A 22141-nucleotide genomic window follows, 5' to 3' on the forward strand; every position below is an offset into this window, starting at 1 on the left:
TCTTGTATTTTATACAAGCTGGAAAGAATCTACATCTTCCAGCCCAAAATCAATTGTAAACTCTTCCTCTGAGTACTTATGGATCAGATGAATGTTATATTTATGTACCCCATGAATTTAACATACATATACATTGAATAAGCACTTTTTAGAAGTCCAGAATTCACAGATTTGTAACATTATAATTATTTGAGCAGTAAGACTTGAAGTTTTTGTCTGTTTGTAACATCTGCTTACAGCAGTCAACAGAAAAAGTGTCAAAGAGAAAGGTATATGATACATGTAATGTATGATTTTCCCTAATTAAACAACTCAATGACCGAGACTTGGAAAAAAGGCTTAAGTATTTATAAGTAACAGGAAGTTAGTTTGAAGTCAGTAACAAAACCAACAGAACAGTATGAGATTCATTAGGAAAATACTCAAGGTATTTTCATAGTTTCTTCTAACAAAATTTAGCAAGCTGTTATATGACACTGGCCACATTTACTTCTTTATGTAAAGAGGAATGTTTGGTTTGGGTTTTTGTTTTGCTTTGGGGTTTCTCCCCCCCAAAAAAAATCTTTTCATAATTCTGGAAAAATCTTACTTGTTTTGTTTCATTCTTACAATACTGTTTTTCTGGATTTTAATGTTTATTCAGCTTTTAAGTGACTAACAAATTAACGTGAAGTTTTCAATAGGTAAGTATATATAGGGTCTCTTCCAAGTGATTAATCTATGCCAATGTTGTCATTAGACACGCACTGCTATAAAATAACAGACAAAATGGGAAAATATAGAACCTATCATATATAATTTTGTTGATGCTGATGACATCAAATTCATTTATCTCAGGTCTGGAGGAGCAAAAGGAGGATTTCTAGTTTTGTTTCCATTTACGATCATTTAATCTAAAGATAAATGTGATTTTATACTTAACCATTTTCCACAGACACACATTAAATTTCTTAGCACTGCAAGATGCAATATCATGCAACTGTGCTGAACACCTGGATATTTGTGAGGTAACATCCTTAGCAAAGAGTCACTATGCCAAAGTTTAGGTACCCATATGGCTTTTAATGGTAAAGATAATGTAAACACTATGCATTTAAATTCTTTATGGCAGACTTCAGTGAAGAAAAACTAAAACATATTCATGGCCACCATAATTCACTCAGTGCCCTTGTTGAAATTATTCTCAAATAGTTCAGAAATTCCATTAAACTACTAAAGCAATTCAGGGAAAACTTACCCTCACTTGAAAGAAATATTATAATGAAAGAAATAATAAAAGCTGACTTGGAACTAGAAGTGTTGCTCAGCACTGCTACCTATGAAATTAGATGCAAAGTTTCTATCCATCTATTGGACTGCACCTTGAATAGGGTACCTCTGGTTCCCTGGTTGGTATAAGCAGCTTACTTAATGCTGAATCTTTCAGTATGCTGCTTCAGGAAAAAAAAAAAACAACAACCCAAAAAAACCCCACCACAACAGGAAAAATGTTTGTTTCTAATCTGCATCATCTTATTGAAGCCTGGAAATTAAACAGTATCTTAGGGGGAGTTAAAATTCAGAACACACAAGCTACAATGAATTTCTCCAACTCTGAATAGATGTCAAAGGTATCTGTGTGGTGTTTTTTTTGTTTCCCCAACAAAAAGAAAACCAATATTCCTTTATTAACCTATTATTGGCTGTTTAGAAGATTGTGTAAACACTGCACCACTTCTTACACAGACATTTATCTAATAATCTAACACTGAATTAAAAAAACCACAAACTAACCAACAACCTATTACAAAGTAAGAATTATTTTCAATAATTTAACCTTCATTTTTAAATTTGTGCCCATATATGAAGCAGAAATACCCTACCTCACTTCAGGTTTCAACCTTCCATATCACTATATTTGGCAATCATGTCAGCAGAACATTATTTAGCTGGAAGCAAATATGGGTCACGTCTGAAATATGATTCACAAATATGCTTTTATTCTAGCTGGTATGTTGTTAACCGAGATCAGACAGTACAATAAAACTACCCAGAGTACTCATACATATCGTTTCAGTCCTGACCTATGCAGACTGAGAGACAGAATTCTTGGACATAAGAGTGACAAAAAAAAATTGAGAAGCAAGTGGTAAATGTTCCAAAGAGGTACTCTTTCTTTACAGGATAAAAAAAGTTAGGTCCTTTTGAAGAAAGCATTATTGGCAGGCTAATCTGACTGGGAATAACTTTCTCAGTGGGAAAACTGCTTTTAATTAAGCAGTACTTGTTAGCATTTCCTGACACAGACATAAAATGTAATTAATACATAAAGACTTTCCCTCCTTTAAAAAGTCTCCAAATTTACTCTCTCTATAGCAAGCGCAAGTGAAAAAGCTCCATGACTGATCAGCAAGAATTCTAAGACATCAATGTAAAAGCAGATCAAAGCTTTATTCAGATGGGAACCTTACCTTCCTTTTTCAACGAGCAGCAAGACGTCTATTTTCTCTCCATTTTGCATCACACTACTGATTGCTGAAAACAAAACATACACACATTGTGATCTACACAGACACACGTAATATAGACAAACATACATGTATGCACATACAGATATGTTTTTTTCAAAATGATCTTCAGTGGCAAAAGGAACATGGAATTCTTAAACATTTCAAATAAAGAATGCTCTTGACAATAAGAAACAAAATTCCACAAAATACACTCAACATTGACAAGAAAAAGAATACAGAATGATATAAAGAAAAGTTAAACAGGTACTTTTGAATGTGAAAAAATGCTACAGCGTTTTATTATACTAAAATTAAACTTGTATTTAGAAGTTTTAAATGACATAATGATTCAGAAGTAAGCGGGGGTTTTTAATCCATTAATTTACTTGCACCCTAATGGCTACAGATAGTTACAAAAATGTAACAAAAGTTATATGTTACACTGCAGATTTCATTGCCACCCTTCTTGATGTTGCCTTACGCTATTCCTGCTAAAAAAGCACTCTGCAAAACACCTACATTATACATAATACAGAAAATACATCTGGATAGTTTTCAGTAATAGCGCTTGTAAGACTATACTGTGCACGATATTAAAAACAGTAAATATAATGTGACCTGTTTACTAAATCAAAATTCTGAAAAGCTTATTTTTTCAAAGCTTAGGTCTCATATAATCCACATCTTATCTCAATTAATTCCGAGAGACAGTAAAGTCCTGAATATTAATGAAGCTTAATAGGCACATTTTGATGCATGTTGTATAATGTTTTTGTATCACACATACTCCTGGCCTCATTTACATTTACTGAGTCAAATATCAGGTAAGTCACTATACTTCCATCTTTTGGCATTTTCAGATTCGGCAACTTTCAGTTATATGATTCAGGCTTAGTAGTGGATCAGATCTATTTTGGGGAAACCAGAAATCAAAGAAAAGATATCAGAGTATGGCTATATAATATTTTCAAGAAATACAACTTCATTTTACAAATAATCAAATTTAAGAATCAAAACCCAAGCAAAACCAATTTGCAACCAAAAGCTAGATGTATGTTTCATTTCTATAGTTGAGATACACACAAATTTTGAATGCTTACATGATTATGGTAAGAGCAATTATAGAAACAGTTCTCCTACTCCCTAACCTTCTAATGCTGAATCAAGATCAAAAAGTATTCATAAGTTAAATGATAGCTAGATGCATAAAAATATTGCTGATTAAATAACCTTTACAGAGTTATTTACAGCAAATGTAAGGTTGAAGTAAACAAATAGTAGAAAGCCCAATGGCATTTAGGCAATTTCCTGTAAAACAGTCCACAACCTGACAGCATTTAGAAAGAGGATCATCAATAAACAGCTAAATTAGCTTCTCTGTGTTACTTTAAAAATAATTTGAGATTTTTTATTACTTTCCTACATAAGATAGTGGTTTGTTCAATATATAAAAAAAGTAGAGCAGAAATGCTTAAAGAGGATTCAGAGCATAACTACAAACAATGATATAAAATTGGTCATAGGCCATTTGTATAATATTCTTATATTTCCACATCATACTATTAAGCAAAGAATATTTTTAGTACCAGAGAAAAAGAAAAGTCTATTAGTCTGTGAAATAGTTTTCCAAGAGAATTATAATTTTTCCATTTTTGAGTATTTTAAAACTAGGCCTTGTCAATCATCTCAAGAACACACTTTGCAGTGAGTATTTCTGCCCTGTCAAAAATATGAGACAATAATCCCAAAAGGTTATATATCATTATTCAATTCAGTACTCTTGTAAAAAAAGATACTGCTGCAACTGGAACAAAAATTGTCTTCGTTCATTATGAAGCTGGAAAGGGTGGTGTCTTTCTAGTGTGTGCCAATAAGTAGGAAAAGAACAATCCAATACAGAACTTTACCAACTCTATATTTAGAGGAGAGTCAGGAAGGCATCTGGCTGATGCAAAAGAATAGTTACTGAGCTCCCTGATGTTTATGTCTGTAAAATGTAATAGAAATGTCCTTAGAAGTGAATTGATTCTGTAGAGTTATTTCCTGATAGATGTTAAGTAAAATTCTTACTTAGTTCTTGCAGCCTCCTTAAATATATGGAATCTTCTTCAGCATTCTCCATCTCAAGACAAAAATAAAGGCTCGACTTCTCTATAGCAAACCAGCCTTTTCTCCACTGATCCAGGTTATGGCAATCTTTGTAGTACAGCTGGCCTATCAGGTCACAGTTTCTCTCTAATAAGCATTCAGCCACAGGGGGAACAAAATGCTACCAAAGAAAATGGGGTGAGTCAGATGAAGAAAAAAAACCCTCTTCCCCTAAAAAAAAACAAATCAAGATATTGCAAATCTATAAGATTCAAGGATGAAAGCCACAGTAAAAAAAATACAAGACTTTCAGATTGATCATTCATGATCTCATATAAACTAAATTTAAAATACAAAAAAGTATAACATTTTTTCCATTCATACTCTACAATTCACACATTTTTGCTTTTTGAAATACAACTGATTTAATTAGTAATGTGACTACTAGCAATTGGTACCGTATAAATTACAGTACTGTTTTGCAAATTCTGTTTGAGCAAGTAAAATAATAGAATTGCAACCATAAACAATTTAGCTGAAATAAATTCATATATGTCTTTATACTAGAGCACCTTTAATATATTCTTAAAGTTGGCATGAAAATGTCGCTTCAATTTCCTTTCCATTTTATTTTATTATTTTGTTTCAAACATTAAATCACAGAAGTTATTTCTTCCTGCTGCACAAGAAACCTTTACAAACAGGATGGATCAGTATTCATCAAGAATGGCTTCTCAGAGGATTTGAAGCTAACAATGACACTTTATTCTTTGTGCAAAGGTTCCTGGCCTAACTGGAAAAAATAATTATCAGTATTACCTTAGCTATTGCCCAAGTCCATTTTCTTTGTGAATATGCAGTTTCAGCTCCAAACAGAAAAACACGTTCTGACATTAAGTAGATTTCAAAAGTAAAGATGTCCCTAAAGGAAGCATGAGGAAAAAGCCAGCTGTATTTAGACTTCATAACAGTAGGCACAAGAGTCCCATTTCCCTCTCTTATTTTTTCATACCTATGGAATGGAATCCATCTGCATTTCTCCTCCAATCTTACAAGTACAACCCGACTAATAACAGAGTATTTTATAACACAACATAAAGTACTTTTCAGGTCAGTAATACATGTTTTGATGCTACTGCATAATAGTTTTTTCAATAATTCTGAAATTAATAAAAAATGTTTACATATATTCATTAAAAATCACAGGGAAATTTTTTTTGGTTTTTTCAAGTTCGTGTGATTTCAGCAAATATATTTTTTGGATTCACACAAAGCATTCAGTTTAGTTTTAATATAAGCAGACCAACTCATTGAATGGGAAGTTGAAAACAAGTTAGCACAAAATCATAGAAATGTTGGTTCAATGGGACTTTTAGATGTCACTTGATTTAATCTCCTGCTCTAAGTGAGAGTATCACTAACTATAGATCAGAACAGCAATGAAAAGCCTAGAAAACCTTCAAGGATGGAGACTACTATTTCTCTCAGCCACTTGTTCCTGTTCTCCACCACCCTTTAATGAAGAGGCTTTTCCTATCATCCAGCCTGAACCTCCTAGGGTGAAATATGTGGTCACTGCCACTCTACGTATCACCTGCCACTATCAAGAAGAGTTTGATTCTGTCATGTTTATGACTACCCTTTCAAGTTGCTGTAGCTCAAGAACTTCTTAAAAGTTTGAGAGGAGGGTCTTGTTTTTTTTCCTTTGAAAAAAGTGTATCATTATTTAAAGAGATGGACCCTGCTTTTCTACTTTTAACTGACAAATAACGATAATAATAGAAGAAAAAGTAAATCAGTTGAAAGTGGCGTGGAATTTGGAAAGTCAGTACCTTCTTGGACTTAGGATCAGTCTTTAACTTCTAAATTAGTGAATGATAATTTAAAGTGTGATTTCATCTGTAATCTCTCCCTAGAATCCAAATAGATGGAGTATGCTTTTAACTTTCAATGCTGGAGACCGAGATTTGTCTAAATCTGAAGAACAGAACATAAGTCAGTTCTCTCATTTTCAATAACCATTTTGAAAATTATATGCAAATACTTAATTCTGACTAATGGAATAGACATTTTAAGGAGTGATTGTTTCACTACAGGAAATACCAGATTTAGGGAAGTTTCTCATAAAACCACCCAATTGCAGGTGAAGCACAGCAGGAGATAAATCAATCCCTAAAAGTGAACTATTCAGCAAATATGTTTTTAATTTTGGTGTTATCCTGAAGTGGAACTGTTTGCAGCTGTAGCAAAGCAATAGGTTATATTCGATAACAGAAGAAAGTGCTATTTTTCTTTTTTTTTCTGGATACCACAAAGCTATGCTACTGCAGAATAGCAAAGGCTATCTCCACTGTATTTTATAGTACGTTGAGACATCATCATGTTTCAGGATTTCTCCTCTCTCAATGCCCTGTAAAGTCCTTTCTTCCCATTATCTTTTCCAGAATCTTATTGTACAGACTGTTTTCTTTGCAGACACTTTTGCTTTGTAACTACAAGCATTACAGTATTATACTGTAGAAAGATCTTGTTATTTTACCTACACCCACACGAAGAAATTTTAAAGGGAATTGTTATGGAATTTGTTAGACAGATCCAAAGTATGGTCTAAACAAAAATGTTGCCCTAAAGAAATCAAGTATCACTGGTACACAAGTCAGATTTAGGTGAATCTCTATTTGTTTTTTTTAAAGTACAAATGAGATTCAAGAGAGTTAAAAAAGACAAACAAGACCATAAAAAAGTTGTTATCTTCAAACTAACACAATGTTCAACCCTTACACTGTCGTTCTGAGCTGCAGAACAAAGAATGGATTTCAAAGACCAACAGATCTGTGACCAAAACTGAAAGCATTGTGGAGAACTCCAATCTGCTGCATTATTATCAGGAGCAAACAAAGGAAGTTTTGGCTTGAGGCAGAGGTCAATCCCAGAAAGAAATGTAAGTATTAATTGTTCAGTTTATCATCATGTAACATTTTAAGCACTGAGAATACGCATTACCGTTTTAATAAGAAACAGATGTATCTAAGTTATGCTGCCCTTTTAAATTATCCTAACATTTTCATTATATCACTATAAACAAATTAAAAAAATATATCAAAGAATCCCCAAATACCACTTGGCACTTATTTCTTGATGTCAACATAAAATAATTCAGCTCTTTTCCACTAAATTGCATATTCAAAATTCAGGAACAAATTCACAGCTCTAAAAGCGCAGAATAAAAATCTTTGAAATAGCCAAGTTTATTTATTGAAATATTCATTTGGAAACCTACCCTCTGTTTGAAAAGAGGTCTGACTTGTGCACTACAAGACAGATAACTTCATTGATGTCAATCATACCGCTAGGTGTGGTAGTTTTGTCATTTTCATAGTAGCTCAGAAAGCCACTTTCCAAAGTGCACCATCTTCTGTTGCAATCTGCAATTAATGAAATAATAGAAAAGTCAGTTGGCATAATAATAATAAAAATTACCTCTTCCCATAGAGTTTGCCTCAAATGATAATAGCTTGGTTGTAACAATAATACATTTATGATGAAATCACAGTCTCACTGACTTCAGTGGGCCAGGAATTCAATGTCTGTGCTGATACTACTTAACCTACCAAAACTCTAGCACATGGTAATTTAAGAAAATAGTATTTCATATTTAACACATTTATTTTTACTTTATGAGTATATTAAATCTTTTCGTAAGTTTACTTTAGCATTGTATAAGGCTTTTACTTCACTTGCTGTGTAACTCAATTGGGGAAGAGCTAGCACACACCACCATGTTACATGTTTAGCAGGAAAGAGTTAAGTAAGCAAAAAGAAAACACCCTACAAAGTTAGAAACACTGAAAGCTACAACAACAATGTACTCTGACAAGAGCTGTTAGCAAAATGAGTGAGTGAACCATAGTATCCAGTAACAAGAAAGGGCTACTCTTTCTTTCATGTTACTGGAACTAGTGTCCAAAACCAAGTCAATCTGTCTTGCATTGTTTGGGAATGCTTGAGTGTCCACCATCACAAGACCAAGAAAAACAATTTAAGCCTTCCAAATAGTCTAGAAAAAACAATGTCATACATGCCAGAACTTGTATCCATTGCAGACTACTAGAAAACACAAAAAAATATTACCAGAAGTTGTGTTATTTAACATTATTATTATATTTTTTTAAAATATACTACCAAAATAGTAGAGGATTTCAAACTGAAGAACAAAAAACTAACAGAACAACCCTCCGCAGGTATATTACTGGTTGAGCTCAATTCTTTCCTACTGCTGGCCCAAGTGTCAGATAATAATGAAATTGTACCAGATTTATTCCTGTATACAGCGGAACATAAATGGACACTTTGTAGACAGGATGTAGCTATAACCATTTCAGGATGGCATGTTCACATTAGAATGAACTGGTGATTTCTCTTGTTGCTATTCACATACATACTTGGCAAGGGTAAATTCATTTAGCAACACTGTAGTTCACAGGATGCTAAATTTTTAAGGGTACTTTCAACATGTTACAATTTACAGTTGCTAAGCATGGGTAAATTACCTAGTTAAGAATTCTCTACTTAAGTAACTTTGATTCAGATATACTGGAGTATCTAGTAATTGCCATCTATACTTTGCCAAAAAAAAAAAAAAAATACAAGGTGAAGGGAAAAAAAATCTGCAGAGCAAATATGCAAAGAATACTTTTAAGTAAGACCAAATGTCTGCTCCCTCTTAGGAACATAAAGTATGAATACAGAACATGACATCGCCTGTTAATGACTATTTGCTACTCAAAATATTCATGCATTCATTCTAGCTTACATCTAGTTTTTAGAATGTAATTTGAGGTACATCTATCCCCACCACTGCAGATAAGCAGGTCCTAAGAGAAAATACTCTATTTCTACCGTCTTAAAAATTCCTGTATTTTCCTATATAGCCGCAAATATTCCAGTGAAGTGTTTGTGAGAGTTTGGTAAAACAGCTCTGGAAAAATACAAAATCAAACAAAAAACCAAACTGCGGTTGCAGTTAGCCAATACTTAGTATGTTATCTGATATTTCATCCAATTAGTTTTTCTGTTACTGGCTATATGATTGATACATGTTTTATCAATATCTTGGCATTACTTTATTAGTATTTATTAGTATCATGTTACTTGCTATCTAGTTCTATTTTCTGTCTAAATAGTTAAATAAACCTAAGATACAGGGTTTGAAAATGTATATGTTTGCAGGAGTTAAGCACTAAACTTGGAGGCCGCAACTGTTTAGGAGTTTTTGTACCCAAGCTTTCCCCCTCCCATCCCCCAAAGCCTATTCTACAAAATAGCTGACTGCTTCAATATTCATTAAACTGTTACAATTCTTGAAGATGATTTTGGAAAGTCAAGGCCTTTAACAGGGCTCCATAAAAGCTTTTACACTAAAAACAAAAGCAAAAAATCAAGCCTGAGCCACTAAACCTCTAATCTTTGCTTTTTGATCCAATACATGAGAATAGCACCAACATTTGAGTTCTCTTCCTGCTGATCAACAGCTGTTAATTAATAACTTCCCTCAAAAGTTATGCACCCCTGCTGAAACCACTAGTGCTGCTATAATGGGAAGTCCACACAAAGTTAGCTTACTTTCTCCTGCATTATCTGAAATGGACATAATGAAAAACCATTCCACCTGAAAAATGTTCCACCTGGTTGTTACAAAATTTGAGTTCAACTCACAGCACTGAATGATTTCTTGAGTGTCCTTTTACAATTAGAGCACAGCTGACAAAAGGATAACAGTCTTCTGTGACAACAAACACAGCACTTCAATTTTCAGGCCTTGGCAGTATAGGCAAGGCTGACAACTGCCTCTAACGCTGAGGAAGAACTTAACTCTAGTGTAATGGTTAGACAGCTTAACAGGATTCTGGCTTTCAGCCCTTCCCACAAACAGCATTAAAAAAAAAAAAAAAGAAATCAGCACATCAAAAGCCCAATGTACTTTGGGACAGGGCCCAAAATTTAGACAAGTGCTGTAATCCCCAGTCAGACAATGATGCTCCCTCTCTGGACTAAGAACTCAATTAGTTTGCAGCCAAATCAGAACCTGCTTCAACAGGAAAGCTTACTTCTCTTCTCTAGAACTAAACAGCTAGGTCACTTTTTTGGGTAATGTGACCTTCTTATATGTATCTTTACAGGTGGAGGATGGAACTGAAACTGTATCTCCCACACGTTAGAACTCTAACCATCAAATTATTTTCTAATGACCATAAGAAGAAGAAAAAAAAATATTACCACCTATTCCAAACAATCTGCAATACACATATTCATTATTACTTCATGTTAATGAGACTTTATAAAGGTAGAAACAGTTCTTGATATAGGGAAAAAATACGGAAGGGAAAAAAGTTATGTGTTTTATGTTCTAAACAGCAAAAAAACCTTTTGTCATAATACTTCTCACGCATGGCAGAGATATATTAGACCCCTCAGGCAAGAGCTGTTTCTAATTTAGAATCGCAGGGTTTTTTTATTGTTGTTGAAAGGATGGTATTATTACATCTTCCTTTCTTGTCCCATTTGTCTTCTTGAACTCCAAATGGGCAGGGAAACCTATCTTCTTATGTATCTGTAAAGCACCCATCCCAGAAACGTGAGTCTTGACAGACACGTGGGTAATTCAATATTAATGCAAAACCAAAACAAAACCACACCCCTTAAAAACCAAACAGCAGAACATCTACACTCTACACTATCACAATTTCAGAGGCCAAAACCTGAGCTCAGGGAAATCTGGTTCCTTTCCATTTACTGCATATTCCTCTAGGTATTCAGTGCAATGCTAAGCAATAGACCACAAGGTTTCAAAGCACTCATTTCTGTCCACTAAAAACTTATGATGGAAGACAGCCACAATTCAGCTTCTTCTTGTCGGAGGGCTTTCTTCATCAATATTTTAAGGCATTCTACTAATGATGCTCACTCTCACTGCATCTCCCCAAAAAGTACTACAGAAGACATTCTGTGAGCATTTATAGCTAAATCTTCAATCTATACAGGTATTTACAAACATACTGCACTTCTAACATACCATTATGTTAGAAGAGATCAGTAGTATTGCCTTGCATCTGCTGTTTCTCTTATTGGGGTCTTTTTGTGTTTTGTTTAAATTGGAGGTTTTTTTCTGAAGATAGATACAGATACCCACAGCACAGAAGACAAGCTCTGCGCTTAGAGCAAGTAGTAGTGAGGTTTGCAGTTACTCCTTCCTTTTCTGAATAAGCTCAGTGCAGCTTCAGAACAATCCTCAAGAAAGTCCTGTTCAGCTGCAGTTCTCTGTCACATAACAACTGCCAAGTTGCTGGGAATTGCCTGTGATCAGGCATTAGTTTTTTCAATGACTCAATGCTCTCAAAAATTTGGACCCACACTAACATACAGATTCTCCAAAAGCACATTCAAATAGGAGTTATGTGCTTTAATATACTTTAATGTCCACTAAGGATCTTAAAGGAATACACCATGAGACTATGGACATAATCATACAAAAATTATGTATATACTAACACAGGATGCCATATGAAGATTTTAGGAGCAATAAACTCAATCATAAATTATCCCAGATTTAAAAAATCTGCATCGGTGGTTTGTTTAGATGGGAGAAAAATATAGGAACACAACTGGGGAGAAAAAAGAAAAAAATAAAGCTAAGCAAACTATATGATAACATATCTCTCTCAAAATAAAAATATGACAGAAGACAATGTATATCTACTATTTTCATCCCACAAAGCTCAATTTGTGGTAAAGTTGTTGGAAGTGTTCATTTCTACTCTGAATACTTTTTAAAATTTGTTAGCTTGAGAAATATCCTAGTTGTTAACCATTTGGACTCTTACTAAAAAGTCAGTGATACTCCTACATGATTTTTGGAATATTAGCATTTTAGATAGAAAATACTTTTTGGCAGTTAGTAGTATTCATCTAAATATAATTACAGTGAGAAGCATTTTAAACTTTTTTATTTATCAATAACTGTTCTTAACTGAGTAATTTTTCTGTATTTCAGTTTTCTTTCTCCATCAACCACTGAATAAAGAGATGAAGACAATCAAGTACTTTATCTGAAAGAGGTCTACCGAATCAAAAGAGGATATGTCATTATCAAAGACATCTTATCTTTTAAAAAGTAATGCAAGAAGTTAAAAAGAATCAAATTCATTCAAACCATACAATTCATGTATTATTCAAATGCATAAAGTACAATTGAAATACCTTCTTTTAGCTTCTTCTCTGTAAGAAGCTTAGCAGTATTTGAAGAAACTTTGTATAGGAATTCACAAAGAAAGATGGAATGTGAAGAATCTTCAGAGAATTCACTTTTAAAACAAGTATCGTAGTTTGGGAAATCTATTGAAAGACAAAGGGTTAAGTAACACGCAGAACTTCAGTTATATTAGTTATAACCATTTCTCCACTGATCTTTCTAACCGCATATCTGTAGTTATGTAGTTTCTCTACAATATCTTTACTACAACACAGATACATCTGTTTGATTTATTTTTATAATTAAACTTACATATCCATCACACACACACACAACTTTGGTTCATATTTGTGACAACATTGGCACTGTCTACCACTGCTTGCCAATGTAATCTAAAAAAAACATTGTCTGCTGTACTAAGGTTTTATTTTTATCCCTTACATAACATACTTCAGCAGAAGGGAATTGTTTCTCTTGAGGGCTGATCTAGAAGTTTACCACCATCTTTGGCAGCAGACAGACAATGATTTGGAGAATCACTGTCAACCTGCAATGACCTCCCTTTCTCTGAAGAGAACAAAATTTAGCCACCAGCACATTGTGATGCTGCCCTGGCTAGAAGGCTAAAAGTAGAAGAGACAGAGACAGACAAGCAAATCTTTCTATAGTTGTAGGACCACTTGAGAGCACAGCAGCAAAAAACCCATAGGTGTGTGTTTGCACAGTGGCTAAGCTCCACATCCTATAGATCTAGTGCCTGTTACTTGTGACCAAGCAATGCTAAGGCAGAACTGAAGGCACCAGGCTTGCTCTAGGAGCTCTAAATCATTCCTGCATTTCCCACTAAAACTTTTGTTGTTCAGCCTATGTGGTGTTACTTTGCAGAATGGCATGAGGCAATGGAAAGTTGGTCCAGGAGTATGTCCACAATGTTGGCTGCAGTATAGCATGGCTAATTTTTTCCTGTGTAAGTCTGTGTGTGAACTTTCACACTCAGACTACTTCAGATATTGTGCAGTCCTTTTAAAATTTAAGCTCAGGCACATCTATACTCAAAAATGTATTTATTTATGTATTTTTAAGAATAGTTTTCTGTTCCCAAGAGCCTCGTAACAGTCACATACTGCAACAAGCTGTAACAGAAGTTGTGATCTGAAAAACAGATAGTTTGCTGGGATAGATCATATGACAAGTTCAAGAGATGGGTTTTATTCTGTGAGCAGGGTTTGTGAAAATACAGGTAGGTCTGTGCGCAGTAGGGGTAGATATCAACTTAAATAATGTTTAAGAAAAAGCAAAGCCCCAGACAAATACTTCACATACATGTTAACTGCTAATAGCCGTTTTTTTCTGGTAGAAGCCTGATAATTTTGGCAGAGCAGGTGACATTTTTCTTTCGTGTTATAAATAAGGGTATGAGGTCTGTGGGTTACCACTGGCTTTTTTTAAGTCTTAAACTTGATGTCTGAGCAAAAAAAAAAAAAGTAACTTGTACACAATTATATACACTGCCTGCTGAAATACAATTAAGAACATCACAACTCCCCCTCTACTACACCACTGTTGTTCAACTTAATGCCAATTTTTCTTCTGAATTCCTTCCTTCCTTCCCCTTGGCTCAATAAAAATTAGAAGATGAAAACAAAGATAACGTATCCTACCTGAGAACTTATTATGGTACAGGAATTCCATTTGCAGTCTTTGTCCAGCTTTCTTGGCTAGTAAGTATGGAGTACTGTAAACGGGGTCTCCAGTGGCACACATAGCATCAGCCCCACTAAACAGCAACATCAGAGTTTCTAGCACATCTTGTTTGACTACAGCAGCACACAGGGCCTTATCACAGAGGGAAAATAAGAAGTCTGTCTGAATTAGAAAGTTATTGGCAACAAGTTTGTGTAATTTAGATGCAAATTCTTTCACCTCCAGTATAGCTCCCATGCATTTTCAAAGACCATAAACATTGAGAAGTAGTAGGAATCATGAAGTGTGATCTGAACCTAGAAATAAAAGTGGCAACAACAACAACAAAAAAAAAAAAGCCCATCAACCAAGCCCCATAAGGTGTTGCTGCCACAAGTCTTATATGGGAAGGATAACGTGAACTAATGAAACTGGAGGGGAAACTTGTTATTTATGTGAAGAATTCCCAGTTTTCCTGCACACACCAAACTACTAAACAAAAAATCTTACTATTTCGGACCTCAAAAGTTCAACCAAAGGGACAAGATTTGATCCTTAAACTCCATTACTAGGAAACAAACTGAAACACATAGGCGTTTTTTCAAAACAATGGTCACAGTCAATAAGGCAGCTATTCTTTAGGGTATCTTCATACTTGATCATCCTTGAGTTTTAAAGATCTCACCACACACATCATAAAACATCAGTCCCTTTCATGTTTGTATACACAAAGACAGATGAACATAACTAACCTTGGGGTTTTTTTCTTTCAAAATGTTGGTCCAAACCCATAATACCAGAAGTAGCTAACACAATTACAGAAATCAATTCCATAAAAAATTCTATTATTAAATGCATATTTATTTAATTAATTAATGAGTTTTTCTGAAATTACAGCAGAAACCACTCAACTCAAAAAGAGTACTACTCTAAAATCCAGCTGCTCTAAGAAATATATAAGCATCTAGTAGGCACAAGATGACAGGGCAGACAGTTCAGTAAACATTCTAGAATTACTGGCAATGACCACCTTATTACATGGTAATTTCATGTCTCTGCAGAGAATCTGACCATTATGTCTGATATTTTTTCCCAGTAGTTAAATGAGTAATTGACAGGCACCCTTCCCCTCCTCCCCAACAAAAAACACAGACTTCAGAAAAATCAAACCTGTAAAACACAGGTTTTACTAATTTTCTGCTTTCACCATTGATAACACTAAATCATCTAATGTATTCGAGTGTTATATTTCAGACATATAAGATATCAAAATAAAGAAGTGAATTGGGAATTTGCATCTCTACAGCGTGCATTTGAAATGAACAAAAAAAAAAAAAAAGATCCACATGCATTAATAGCTCTGAAAGACATTATTACAGGCACCATACAGGTACCATAAACTTTTACAAACAAACAAAGTGGAAAAAATAGGAACTAAAAAAAAAAATCATGAAATTACTCCTGTAAAGGCTCCAAAACAACCCTTATTCAGCTCTGTGAGAACGTCACTCAGTATTCTGAATTTATTTCTCACCAGTTTAACACAATGAACAAATTGCACACATCCGATAGAATATAAAAGGTATGGCATGGGCTTACCCATTCTAGCATTACCTTATTCAACTGTTCCTTGGTTTTGTAGGGAAAAGGTACTTTCCTGAATTTTCCCTCTTTATATTTTTGTGTAATGAATGCTATCCTTTTTTCTGCAGGGGCATCCATATGCAGCTCTTCATCTGGAGGAAGATTTCCTGCCCAAAAACTGTTTGCTCTTTTATTTCCAATGATAATAAACAGCTGGATGAGGTACAAGAAAAAAATAAGCAAAATAGCACAAAGGATATGAAGCTAGCCCCTAAATAATTTTTTAGCTGCTAAAAGTTGAAAAAGGAAGTTATTAAAGAAAAGGAAATTGCCTGCGGGAGACAGAAGCCTCTCTCAGTCAGTGTCTATGGTCATCTATAAATGAAAAATAAAGTCTGTAGTCATCATTTACTATCAATATCAACTAAGCTTTACAAGACTAACCAGTTGTAATATTTCAATACATACTAGAAAATACCAATAAAAGATTAGAGAAGACTAGCATATGTTTTAAAGAAAACATTGGTGACTCGATCCTCTTTATCACCACCACTTTCTAACACCCCAAGCAACTAAACTGGTAGGCAGAAGTCTCCTTTCTTTTCTTCTTCCCAATATTGCCCCATCATGATTGCTCTGCAAAAGCATTTTATTTTTTTCCCCCCAAAAAATAGATGCTTTGAGAAATACAAAGGGAAATTGTACAGATATCAAAACCAATGAATGACACAAAGGTAGGTTATTCCTGGAAACATCAAGTTTACCACAACAGCAGCATGTTATTTAGCAGTTACATGCTCAGCTTTCCTGTGAACAGAGAAATAAATAGCTCCTATTCATACAGTAGTTTTCAAGATTGGAAAAAAAAAAAAAGAGTTTGAATATCACAATATACCTCAATAAGTTCATTGCTCCAAATGCTGGCATCCATTTTTAGACTCCGGACCTTTGAATCTCTTGGTCCTAAAGATCTGTGCTGTCCTGAAAATTCAAGAGTATTTTCATTTAACTAAAGCACTTAAACTGGGTTTCTCTTCTGCTGAGGTAGCAAAAAAAAAAATAGACGACAGATTTATTCTAACTGCTATTATTAAAAAAGACTGGGTTTTACAATTGAATATACAAGCACCAAACCCCCCAAAAATCAAAAGAAAAAAAGAAGTGAATTGCATTTGATAATAATGAATAAATAAAGTAGGCTGGCTGATGTAGCATACTTTTGGGAGGTTTTGTTTTGAAAGAAAGCCTGAAGTTATAAGCTATTTCCTTGAACCTACTGCTTAAGCACGTATTTAAATATAAAACATACCAGAATTAGATTTTTAGTAGTATCTGAAAGAGTTATCCCTATTGGCAGTAAAATATGCCCTGATGTAACAGAATTAATATCCCAAATTTATACACTGAAAATTGTTATCCTTTGGCATCCAGCCTTGCAAAAGCCAGCCATTTCCCAGGAAGTGCTAGTGTTTCTTAATTTCCACTCATCGTGAAGGATTATTCATCTGAGGGAAACCAACCACCTTACAGACCTGTCATTTAAGCATGAAAGTGCCTTAGAATAAGGATGACCTTGGTATTAAAGAAAAAAAAAATAAAATGTTATGTTCACTTTTTGTTTGTCAAAAATTTCACAAGGATGGTGCTGTAAAAGTGAAAAAAGCCAATTAAAGGACATACACAGGTATGCAAATATGACATTTTGTAGAACCCACACAGCCTGTCATTAATTACTCTACCTGCACACTTCTTACAAATGACAACACAGAGATTGATGGATGCCCAGTCAGGACCGGGAGCTTTACAGTCAGCACAGCTCCTGTTGGACTCATTGAACCAAATCTTCTCAGCTACTTCATAATCAGACAGAGTTTCTGCTATTGATTGCTGCAGTGTTTCAATCCAGTCTTGTTTCTCTCTTTCCGACTCTGCTGTAAAGCTGAAACAATTGACTTTTCCATGTTATTGATCTTTATTTTAAAGCCCAATTAAACATAGTCTGTAGTCTCTCTTATTTATTACATTTACACCAGATATCAGTCAAAAAAAATCTTCCTCTACACAGATATAAATACTAAGATGGAATGTATTATTTTGTATTTTTAGTCAGTGAAAACTCCGTTTCGGTGTTCAGTTTTCAATACAACCAATACTAGCATGAACTACATAGCTTTTATAACGTTCAAGTTACATTCCTAAGTTACTTTCAATCTTTTTACATTACCTCATACGAAACTTAAAGCCTGAATTTTAACAAAAGCATAGAATGACCTAAGGAAACACAGAGGCTTACTGAGGAGTAAAACGAAATTGCTATCTACAACAGCCAAAAATGCTTTTCATTTAAATAGATCTTTTCGAAAAATCTAAGTAATAATAAGCAAACATCAACTTGGTGATATATGGCTTAGAGAAAGTCAAAGAACCAGCTATCAACTAGCCACAGATTCAAATCACTGATCAAGGCTAATTTACCTACTACTCTAGTCAACTGAGATTGATGGGAAATTCGTTGCTAACATTTAGCAAGCCCAGGAGAAAAAAGTGGTTTCTTCTTTGGCATTACTGAGATTAAATTTAAGAAACTCTACAACACTTAAAAGTCTTTTATTTTTATTTTCTTAAAAATCATTACAAGTCATAGCATCAGCCAAAGTGAAACTTTCTACTGATTTCAATAGAGAATTTCTACAAGGGATGGCATATTAGTGATTCTTTTCTTTTCAAATAAAATGCTTAATATTAAATAGATGCAGCATTATTTCACTCCTGCATTTCATTATTCTTTAAAATGGAGTCAAGTTGTTAAAGTGACTTTTTTTTTTCTGCCTTTGCACAGAATGAACAAACAAGGCTACATAAAAATATGAATCTGTGGGCATAGGATATCTAGTCAGGAAGGTAACAGATGAAGCACACAGCTAAACAAAGGGAAGAAAATCCTTTTCATAGATAAAATGCTGAGCATTCTTAATAAAAACACTACCTTTCCATCCAAACTAGATAAGTCACTGTAAAAGTATTTCTTCAGTGCATTAGTTATTTGCATTTTTTTAATGTAAATGTTAAAGTTCTTACCTAAAGGTTTTATAAGGAGTAATTATTTCAAAAGATTGCTTTGCAGTCCGATCCACTTGTTTTACATTTGCCACGTTCATAGGGATTAAAGTGATACCAAATCCTGTCTTAAAATCCTAGGGGAAAAGCAAGAAAAGTTCAGGATTTTATCATTCAAAAATCAAACATGCATAGAAAATTAAATCAGCATGGTCCAAAAATCCAAGGTCAGTAATACACATTTTGGCTACAACATGCAAGCTCCTCCTAATCCATTAATAGATAAATAAACCTGTACTAACTTTTGCCCAAAAACTATGCTTCTAATTGCTAGAATGACCTTATTTGATTGGTAGGAGAAAAAAAAATGCACACTCTAACTATTAATAAAAGAAAAAAACAGATTGCTTCAGAAATGTGTATCCAAAACACTACAGAGGTATCTAGCTTAAAACATGTTTTAGTTATTAAATGATGTTTATACATCTAAATCCTTCCAATTGGCAGCAGTTTTGCCTGCCTTCAGACAGACTGTTTTAACAAAATGAAATATGTATACAATTCTTCCTTAAACCTATGGTTGTTCATGATTCTCATGATAGAAATATACTAAATTTTTGTTTCTGTTAACAGCAGTATCTTAAATCAAACGAGCAAAATAAAAACAAGAAAAAAACTATAACTTTCTGGAATTAAATGGTTTGCCCATCTGAGATATAAACTGGATGCATGTTTCATTTGTTGGTTTTAATTATTTCAAATAGTTTTCCTTAAGAAGTCTTGATTTTTAAAGGACAGGTAATGAGACTATACTTCTACATGAACAAGAGTGCAACGCATTGTTTATTAAATAAAAGCTGAATGACTGCCAGAAGCCATGGTATATAGGAGTTCAATATACTCTTCAATCCAGAAGAGTTTACTGAAGGTAAATGATGAGTAAAGAAGATGGCTGAAATAATAACTACCATATTGAGCCAGATCAAAAGTTCACCTAGTACAGTAGCTTCGCTTTAAGCATTTGCTACTGGCAACTGTCATAAAAAGAATGTACATAAGAAAAGGTACATTCTCATCTTCGCAAATAAGCTTCCAGCAATCCATGGACTTCCAGCACAGAAGGTCCCTGAACAGCTGCAACAAAGCCTTCATATTTACTCATTGACAGCCACATCCTCAAGGAATTTAAACAAATTCATGCTTTGAGGCCTCTGCAGCATCCTACTTCACACAGTTCCGAAATACTACGTGCAAAAAAAGCAGTTAATTTTGTGGATGTACGTTGGGGTTCTTTTTGCCTGATAACTGAGAATTTCATTACATGATGTTAGAGAAAAACAATAATTAAACTGCACTCATCTACCTATTCCATACTGTTCCTTCTTGAAATTGTCTATCTGATATTCTCTTCAGTTCTCTTCCTTTTTATGCCTTCAAACAGCTAACTGCACCCAATTTCCTTAAAGCAAAAAGGGAGCAGGCTGCATGGAAGCACCCTGCAGGCCAAAGAGCGCACACATTTATGTCCGTGAAGAGAGACACAAACTTCATTGCACTGAACTTAACAATGCAGAACTAAGAAAGCACTCTAGAAATTAAATGCATCAAATTGAAAGTCTTTACCTTTAGCTAGAGCACCAACCCTCCAAAATTTGCACACATACCTAGCGTATGAACAATCTCACTGATGAGATAGTAACTATTCTGTTTTAAATTCAGCAAGTGCATAAGAACTTACAGTACTGAATTTCAGTGTAAAGAATGTCAGAAAGGTCAAGAAATTAGAAGTGAGGAATATACTGTTCAGAACTGAAAATGGTGGCAAATTAACCAATTTCATTGGTACATTAAAGTTATTTCCATAATAGTCCAAACCAACTCTGTGGTAACTGTACAACACTTGGCATAAAACAAGTTTTGTGAGCGACAGGTACACTGGAATCTAATTTTAAAGGTTCAGAATTACATGCTTTCAGGAGTGCAGTCTTGTTCTCTCCTTCAGAAACAGAAGTGGAAATTGGTACAGGGAAGAAAGAAATGCTCCACTTCGAAAGATAAATTCATTCACTTTGAGTGCACAAAAGGACAATAGGGCCATTCAAGCACTACACAAAATGTACTGAGAGCAAGACCAAGCAGTATCTTTTCAGAATAAGAATCATCTTGGTTCTACAGAGTGAAAGCTCATTGTTTCAGGTAGATTAAACTGTGTTAGACTTTCTGACAAACAAAGAAAAGTTTACAACTCAAAAATGCACAGAGAAGACAGAGTTGGTTGGGTTTGGTTTGTTGTTTGTTTTTTTTTTTAAATATAGATGTGTCTTAAATGTCAACATTTATACTGTCTTCACAAATTTGAAGAAAAGTTGAAAAATGGGTTGACAATAAGACCTTTTTAAAACAAACCAATTCTTTACAGACTTAATAAAAAGTATTCACTAAACAGTACAGTTAACTGAAGGCTAAAAATACTAGTAGTGGAAAGTAGTTAACTGTAAGATGAGAACAGGCTTTTGGTAAGCTGCTGTTCCTTCCTGAAGGAGGAATGATTACAATGTGTGAGCCCTGCTGTCATTACCACCCCTGTCTGAAAAAGACATAGCCTATGAAAACCTGTCATCTGTATATAAACTGTGAAATCATATAACATTTTTTTTAAACACACCTTTAATGTGTATCTATAAAGTGCTATTACTGTACAAAATTGCTTTCTCTGTTATATATTATCTTTTCATAGGCAAAAGCTACCCTGAGACAGGCTTTACTAACCTTTCTTCGATTTTATTCTGGATGAAATTCAAGGAGCTTCAAAATTAGTCTCATACCTTTCCTAATACATTACCACTGTTTTACAGACAGAAATAAACACCAAGGTTAAGGAAAACTTAAGTACATGTATGAATAAAGGATTCTGATTTCTTTTTATCTTTTGACCTACTATATTATGTTTCCAATCATGCAGCTACATCTAAACAAGTCTAATTTTCAGAGT

The 22141-nt window shown here is 34.1% G+C and overlaps 1 protein-coding gene across 1 annotated transcript in view; it reads right to left on the minus strand.

Moving 5' to 3' along the window:
- The window catches only part of ARAP2 (ArfGAP with RhoGAP domain, ankyrin repeat and PH domain 2), a 129906-nt gene that overhangs the window by 52541 nt on the left and 55224 nt on the right, over nt 1–22141 (minus strand). The window contains 10 exon segments of the mRNA XM_037390934.1: nt 2451–2514; nt 4560–4758; nt 5397–5499; nt 7858–8002; nt 12834–12968; nt 14487–14661; nt 16123–16305; nt 16988–17073; nt 17832–18031; nt 19171–19286. Coding sequence (XP_037246831.1) covers nt 2451–2514; nt 4560–4758; nt 5397–5499; nt 7858–8002; nt 12834–12968; nt 14487–14661; nt 16123–16305; nt 16988–17073; nt 17832–18031; nt 19171–19286 — 1406 coding nt within the window.

The sequence above is a fragment of the Falco rusticolus genome, chromosome 1, assembly GCF_015220075.1.
Source record: "Falco rusticolus isolate bFalRus1 chromosome 1, bFalRus1.pri, whole genome shotgun sequence".
NCBI classification, from domain to species: Eukaryota; Metazoa; Chordata; class Aves; order Falconiformes; family Falconidae; genus Falco; species Falco rusticolus.